General features: G+C 33.5%; 1 protein-coding gene across 1 annotated transcript; it reads right to left on the reverse strand.

Annotated features, from left to right (window-relative positions):
* Positions 1-5,019: 5,019 nt before the first annotated feature.
* LOC113322835 (putative E3 ubiquitin-protein ligase XBAT31) lies at positions 5,020-8,142 on the reverse strand. The gene is made up of 7 exons (XM_026570997.1): positions 7,708-8,142; positions 7,546-7,617; positions 7,323-7,444; positions 7,079-7,219; positions 6,885-6,992; positions 6,124-6,376; positions 5,020-5,839 (listed from the first exon to the last, which is right to left on the reverse strand). The coding sequence occupies exons 1-7, from the start codon at positions 7,945-7,947 to the stop codon at positions 5,447-5,449; spliced, it is 1,329 nt and encodes a 442-aa protein (XP_026426782.1). The 5' UTR covers positions 7,948-8,142; the 3' UTR covers positions 5,020-5,446.
* Between the last annotated feature and the right edge of the window lie 449 nt (positions 8,143-8,591).

Genomic DNA, 8,591 nt, shown 5'->3' on the forward strand with positions numbered 1-8,591 from the left:
TCCAGTTTTGAATACTCTCAGAATTAAGTTACTCTACGTAGACTGCTAACAATTATGTATAGTTGAGACCAAGTAATCTACCCTTAGTTACCTAGGTTCTTCAGTATCCCTGCGCCTACAAAAAACTGGACAATGCACATGAATCAAAATATAGAGTCCAATATCTGAAGTTGCTTCAACAACCGTGAAGACTTCTTGCGCCAATTCCTTTGGATCGTATTCTGAATCAGTAAAGGATGAAACTGTATTCTATAACTGCTCTCTCAATCTCAAGAAGTAAACCAGAGATTTATGTTGAGTCAAACAAAGGCTCTTCCATTTAATCAAATAAATTCCTTTGTTTGGTTAGATCAACCAAGATTTAAATTATCAAGATAACCAGATTTAGGTCTAAAACTATCAAATTTAGATATTGAAGAATACCATCAAATGATAGTTTGCCGATCTAATACGACGACCAATAAGATGTCTATCAAGAGATAAACAACACTAAGTCAGATCCCAGATGATCAAGTATGTGCAATGCACGAAGTAAATCACAAAGATTTGAAACCAATAATGATTCAATTTATGATCGATCACACACGGAACGAAGTCTGTTAACAATGGATGATCAAAAGTCTATCGTTAGATCTAAAGACAAGTCTGAACCACCATTAATTCCTTGATCTAGTTTGAGTGACCTTATGTCAAAAGAGGATGATCTCAAGAATAATCAAACTAGGTGCAATCAAGGTTTAACATCCGTTAGTCAATCAAATAAATAATCGAAAACTAAAAAAACAATGAAAATTCTAGTTTCCCACCAACAGTATTATTTAGACGCTTCTTGATCCCACATGATTCTTTAAACTAGTAGACGTAAGAGATTTCAGCTAATTAAGTTACTATCTTCTCCAATATAACATTACAGGTAATATTATTAGTCATCTACAAACAGTGACTACAAAATGAAGTGTCAACCTCAGGATAAGTAACTTCACTATTTATAGACCAACGTAGTTGGACATTATGGAATTTCCATAACCGAAAATATTCTCAAGATATGCAACAAGCACCAATATTCGGTTTTGTCTAATTATAACCAATATCCAACTGTTATACCAAAATCCATCATGGATGACAACTCAATAGTTGATATACAAGTGTAGTTTACCAATATATATTCCAGAGATATGTTTTACTTGATGAAAAAATAAAACATAAATATTTGAAAATATCAATAGAAGATTCTCAAACATTTCAGTATTGGATCCCACATTGGGTATAAAGAAATATCTTTGAACAATAAGAGAATAGAATTTTACATATGTTCAAATTACTCACTATGTCGACATCTTGAGCTTTCCTATTTAGCAAACCCACATTCCGAAAATCACACAAACCCTAGAGAATACGTGAAACCGGAAATAGGATTTTACTATGTAGATCGAATCTGCTAAAGGTTTCCAATAGGGACCGGTCCTGCTATGGATCCCCAAATAGGTAAGGATCGGTCCTGCAATAAATATCCTGTATGAATCGTACTACCAATCACATTGATTCCTTTCAACTACAAATTTCGCAAGTCTACTTCCTTAAACTCATGCAGTTAAATATGGTTTTCTAGGCATGGAATCAATCCTAAGTTCATTACACAATCCAGTAACAAGTTACAAAAACAGTGTCTATGTTGCAATTACGAAGTTCAAAAGATAAACGATATACTTCGTAACTCGGTATACCAAAGTTGTGATATAACTTGTATATTCTTCCTTGACACTTTGATCACAATAAAATGATCAAGTCTCTAATATTATAGTTTCGTATATATAACTGCACATTTTATGTTTTTTAATCTAAACGACTTGAAAGTAACGTAAATAGAAATGAAGACAAGTCAAGCCTTATATTACTAACCTTGAGCAGAAGGTTGATGTGCACGTAGATGCCGATACGTCTTTAGAATCTCCACGTCTTCAGAGTAATACCTGTATGTCTCAACATTTTTAGACTTCCTAGTCTAACCTAACAAAGTTGACTCTAGTAATCTAATCAAGCGACATTGAGTTTTGGAACTAAAATATGATAACTAAACTTGACATATCAACACTTGGCAGGTTCAACCGAGTAATGCTCTAACAAGATTATACCTTGTTGCGTAATTATCCGGGAAGATGCGGCCTATTGATGTGATATGCTAAAAATAGGGAAGAGATAATTGTGGAATTTACACAGTTAACTGATGGCACGTCTGCTTAATCTAAAGGCTTTGGAGCTGCTGATTCTAGAGATGCCCCCTAAATTTTTTCCTAGATCAATTAAAAAAAGCAACTATAACTCTATAAGTCGATCTTTAGAAGGTGAGCCCAATTTACAAAAAAATGATATATATATATATATATATATATATATATATATATATATATATATATATATATATATATATATATATATATATTTATATTTCCAGCAATTACAACGTTTCATGATAGTTGATTTTTGCATTTCAATTTTTTGTTCCACAAAAGTTAATATTTATCAATAAACAAGAAATATTCCTAAAAATTACATTTTTGGTTGATTATATTATTATTAAATTCTATATACTAAATACATGTAACTCGATAACCATTTAATATTTTTTATGTAGGTGTTTTAAAATGCTTTACAAATATCTTTTTATAATTTTAGAAGTATGAGATTTTTACCAAATTTTACTATTTTGTTTTTCATAAGTATAATTGAAAAAATACCTGAAACCATCCTTCTCTCCATGTTTTCTCAACAATTATAGTTTACATTTTATCAACTATTATAAAACGAAGGAGTAATATTTGCATGAATAAGAGTTAACTCATTAGGCCACTACCCTTTTTAAGAACATCTCCACTACAAGGGGTATAAGTCTTAAAATAAGATAACACTAAAACCTTTTTCGGCAAGTTTTCATCTCCAGGTACAAGAGTCAAGGTCACAATGACAGATGATATGGCCAAATAAAGTTAAAGGAGAAGGTCTAAATTTGATTTTCTCAATGACTTTGGATCTTACATCCATATCATCATTTTGCCTCTAATTTAAAATAAAGTTTGTTACATAAAACCTTTAGGAATGATTATGAATTTTAGACAATTTTTTTTTTATCATTATCTCTTTTTATCATATAACAATGACCTACCCAATAAAATATTAATAAGACTTCCACATGTGATGATCGTGACCCTTTATATACTTTGCGGAGTAGTGTAGTAGTGTTCTCTGACTTGCTGAAATAAAATAAAATAATACTACCTCTGTTTTCAGGAAACGAACTTTTTCCTAACCTGGATAAATTGGGGCCTATCCCATTTAATATGTGCCCATGACTACAGGACAAAAAAAAAGGTTATTAAAAAGTAAAAATGGTAACCCCTTATCCAACTATTTTACATAATGGCTAATTTATCCCTGATTAATTATTGTTAATCGGATGATTAATTGATGTTTAGTCAAATTAAACTAGAAATAAACTAATCTTGATTCATCATCAAAACATGATTTTTTATTTTTTTTTTGAAAAAAATCAAACCAAAATCGGTTTATGTTCATGCCCTCTTAGACCGATTCTAAGAATCGGTTTATAAGGCTTAGAACATAAACCGATTGTAAAATTTAAAAGTTTTTCTGTGATTTTCCCCCGCCATAATCGGTTTATGTTAATGCCCACATAAACCTATTGTAAATCTGGGCATTTCATGAAACTGTTTTGCTTATTTTTTCGTCTGATATTGGAATGATCTCATTCTTTTTGCGTTTAATTCATATTTTCATACTCTATAATATAAAGATAAAAATTTCAAGATTTGTTTAAAAATTCAAACATGGTTAATGAATCGATTGATGTGTGCATTAGCATAAAGCGACTGTGCTTGATGTTCATCACATCAACCCCATAATCGGTTTATGTAGGTGTACCATATCTACCGATTTTGAAGAACATCAATAACAATCGGTTTACGTGGACTCTTAAATAATCCGATTATGGGCATAGCGGTTAAGGATTCAAAGGTTGTAAAATCGGGTTATATGGACATACATATAATTATATTCTAACAAAAAAAACATACATAAAAAACGGTTATCTCTTCTGTATCAGAATCGGGCTATGTGGGCACTAACGTAGACCAATTCTGGTTCAATTTTCTCGAAACAGAAAACACATCCAAGATAATCGGTCTTTGTGGGCATGAACATAAACTGTTTCTATATGTAATCGGTTCACAAGTACACTAACGTTAACCGATTCTGGTAAACCCAGAAAATTTTGATTTCAAAAAAATCGAATTTTGAGTGATTGCATGTTGCTATAACCTAATTTAGGGGATTGGGTTTGCTAGAAAAGTACTTGATTCGTGCCATTTTAAGGGAGAAGAAGAGAAGAAGAATCGGTTAGAAGTGGAGATGGAGATGGAGATGGAAATGAATTTGAATTTGATTTTGATTCAAGTTTTAGTTTTTGATATAAATATAAATATAAATATAAAAATAAAAATTATAATTTTTAAGTTTTAAGTTTTAGTTATATGATTTTGATTTTAGTTTTTAGTTTTGTTATTAGGATTTAGTGAGGACAAAATGGTAGTATTAGTATTTGATAGAGGGTAAATTGACAGTTTCATCTCTTAATAACTTTTTTGTCCTGTAATCATAGACCCAAATTAGATGGGATAGGCCAATTTAGCCAGGTTTCCTAATCTCGTTAGCTTTTTTGTCTTATAGTCATAGACCCAAATTAAATTGGATAGGCATCAATTTAGGCAGGTTAATGAAAATATAAAAATTGAGGGAGTAAAATACAATGGAGAAACATCCATTGCAACTGATTCTATTTTCTAAAATTTCAGCCCATACAGTCATTAAAAAGGTAGGTGGGAGGTAAACCTAATTTTAGAACCATCTTTCTGTTCAAATGTAGACCCATTCTTTTTATTTGAAGGAGAAGAAAACAAAAGATTTTACTATGATTCTAGCAGCCACTCAGTTTAAGGAATAAAAAGATTTTTTCCTCTTGTCTACCAAAAAGACTTTCTCTATTACTTTCTCAAGTCTTACAAGCATCAAGCAATTCAATTTATAAAACTAAAAACCAACATTACATTCATGCTCACAAAACTTCACTCAATAACTGTAATTCTATGATTTCTCTACGAAGAATTACCACCAGTAGTTGACAGACGAAACTCAATCCGAAATAGAATCTCAACCGTAAACGCAAGCCTGACCTATCTGATACATACATTTTACATCAGTAAAATTTCATTAACTGAGATCATTTATAACTTCCAAACCATTTTGTTTTCTCATTGTCTTCCTCTAGTTTGCTCCTTCAATGCTTTGAAATCTACAACAGAAGCAAATGGGATTTCCTACTATACATTCTTGAACGCCAGAATCCGGGTTCCGATAGACATATAATTGTCAATCTTCAGGGTTTATCAACCACCAAATTGTTATCAGCTGCAATCCTTCCTGAATTTCGGCCACCTATCCTACCAAATGAACCAATAGCTGATATACCCCTGAAACTACTGCTTTCCTCACTCAAGTTGAGTGATTTCCTTTGCTTCCTTAATTTCAAGGAGTCCATATCTATATCTGCATCACTTTCAATCTTGTTGTTCTTAACTACCACAAGTTTTGCTATATTACTTCTGCAAAAGGGGCAGACTGGAATGGACTGTGATGTACTAGTCGGATTAGGCTTGTTGTGACAGCACAAGGCTAGTGTACAATGTGCACACATTTGGTGGCCACAGTCCTGAACCTCAATAGTGCAGACCTGATCAAAACAGATACAGCACAGCTCGGAGTCGCTAATCTGTTTAAGAGAGTTGTGTCAGAAAATGAAACAAAAATCTATTACTGCGAAAATTAGGCTCAAGATAAGATACTATCATATTTCCAACTGGTGATTTAACTCTATAACGTTACAAGATATAATAGAACATCTCGGGGTTTGGCTTTAAAGAAAAAATGGTAGTAAGTATACTTAAAAGAGAACGGAGGAACCCATATTGCAAATTTTGCCAAACTGTCTACTTGTCATTTTACTTTTGTAATTCAAAATTAACATATTCATAGAGAGGAAGTGGAAAAACTCACCTCATAGACATTATCGTCAGTATCAGAAGCTGATGGGGATGAAACCGAGTACGATGTACCCTTCAAAATGTTTTTCTCTCGCTCCTTGTTAGCATCCATAAGTGCCCCTTCTAAGAGGACTTTAGCCTCTGGATTCAGCTCACTGATAAACTTCAATGGAGAAGGCCAGACCAAAGGCTCTGCCGAGGAAGGGTTCAGCAGTGCTGCACATGCTCCGTGCTTATACTTCAATGCTACAGCATATGGAATTCTCCTGCAAAATTCACCCATGAATGCATATTAGGCAAATGGAGTTTACAACCCTAGTTAACTTCAAGTTACATGGTCAGACACTGCTTATTCATCAATTGAAGCATATCAAAAAGTTAAAACGCGAATAGACATCTCAACAGCAATTAAAAGTGATATCAATTATAGGGTGGGATCCATTGACATGGTTATATTGACATAATCTTCACATTTTAGCGTCATTTTTTCTACTGAGCCCAACAAGCAATGAATTTGAAGTTAATTTTTAGGTGACATGTTCCTCATATAAAACTCTATATTCCTACCAAAAATGAGAGTATTCCGAAATACGAAACTTCATCATCCAGAACTTTAATGATTGTGGAACTTCAGTTAACAATGAAAAATCATAGTATATTATAGGGATTACTCTTTCTATATTGGATAGAAATTGAGGCCAATCTCTATTAATTTCTAATACTGCTTCAGAATAAGAGCAGCATAACTCTGTTTTCATAGTTATTTTGGCTTACCCAGCTGCATCTCTTTTAATTCGATCTGCTCCCCAAGCAAGCAATTCTCGAACACAATCCAAAGAACCACCTCGAGCTGCTAAATGAAGTGGCGTTCTTCCTGGACACCTGCAATCAGATATTTTTTATGTTAAAAAAAAATCAAATAAATTTGAAGAAAAGAAAGAAAAAAAAATCTTTGTAAAAGATAGTACCTGTTCCCACTGGTCAAAGCACAGACAAGACCTCCATTATTTAACAGAATATGAACACAATCTGGATGTCTTTGACGAGCGGCTAAATGTAATGGGGTCGCTCCATTATCGTCTCTAACATTCACAAACCGCGCAAAACCCCTTCATCAAACACATACAAATTAAAAACCAATGAAATCTAAAGACCTCAAATTCCAAACCATAAAGCTACTAAATGAATAGATACGAATAAATTAATACCCACCATGAAATTGAAACAGGGGAAGAATGGGCAGCTGAAAGAATTGCTTGTAAGCAATCTGAATGACCATAATAAGCAGCATAATGTAAACAGGTTCTTCCACTTACAGAATCAAACATCAAAATCTGAAAAATCCAAATGAAACAATCCAAAATCAAATTAGTACAGTATCTACCAACTAACGCAAATAACTAAAGAAAAAAAAAGAGGGGGGATTTTTGTATACATTAGCTCCAGCTTCTAAGAGCTTTTCCACGCAAGAGATTTTCCCATGCATTGCGGCTAACATAAGTGGTGTCTGAAATACCAAACCACATATATTCAACTGAAAAATCAGTCAAAACAAGAAAGAAAAAAGAATGAAATGGAAATTTGATCTTTGGTTTACCTGTCTATGACGATTAACAATATCTGGATTAACTAATTGATCCAATATCATTTCCACAACCTCGATCTGACCATAAGTAGAAGCAATATGAAGTGCAGACAGTCGATCATAAACAGTAGTTTGATCCAGTAGACTTGGATCTCTTTCTAATAAGAATTTAACAGTTTCAATATCACCAACTTGAATTGCTTTGAACAATACATGTTCTAAGCTTGCTCCGCAACTCAATTTCTGACCCATTTTTCAATTCAATCAGAAATCGAGCCTTTACTTAAGTTTTCTCTGGTTCACAGCTTTATCGTGCGCCACCTTCCATAAAAGAGGGTGGCGTCGATCAAGTTGATGAAGAAGAGAAAAGGAGACAACTTTATTTAAGTATCAGTTGGCGCTGCTGCTTGGGTTTTGGAGCTGCCCGTGTGTACGGGGATATCTGACCGTAAGACTTCGAGCAAATAATACTAATACCAGTAGCAGTAGTCTACTGACGAAAGGTGATGGGGGCAGCTGCAGAATTTAGGTATTTTTACGGGGAACATTATTTTGGAACATAATATTAGATTCTATTTTAATCTATATGGAATGTGATTGTGTACTGTTAGGTCAGACAGTAAATTTTATGTTAGCTGTGTCTAGTACCGTACGATTGTCTACATCTTTGACTGGTTATAGTCGCACTGAAAGGTGTCTGGTGCGACTATGACCAAAGATCAAAGACCAAAAAAAATGATCAAATTTGAGTTTAGTCTAGTGTGTAACGTTACGGGTGGAAGACTAAATTTGATCGAGCGTACACTATATATTCGCCTGGTGTGGGGCGTGGGCTATACGTCCGCCTGATTGGGGAGATTCTGAAGAAAAAAAAAAAAAGTGGGGCGGAGGTATAA

The sequence above is a fragment of the Papaver somniferum genome, chromosome 11 (assembly GCF_003573695.1).
Source record: "Papaver somniferum cultivar HN1 chromosome 11, ASM357369v1, whole genome shotgun sequence".
NCBI classification, from domain to species: domain Eukaryota; kingdom Viridiplantae; phylum Streptophyta; class Magnoliopsida; order Ranunculales; family Papaveraceae; genus Papaver; species Papaver somniferum.

Coding starts and splice junctions, on each gene's coding strand:
- LOC113322835 (XM_026570997.1), bottom strand. CDS start 7,947: ATGGGTCAGAAATTGAGTTGCGGAGCAAGCTTAGAACATGTATTGTTC. Junction 7,220..7,322: donor TCCCCTGTTTCAATTTCATG/GTGGGTATTAAT, acceptor TGTTTGATGAAG/GGGTTTTGCGCGGTTTGTGA. Junction 5,840..6,123: donor CTGACGATAATGTCTATGAG/GTGAGTTTTTCC, acceptor TCTCTTAAACAG/ATTAGCGACTCCGAGCTGTG.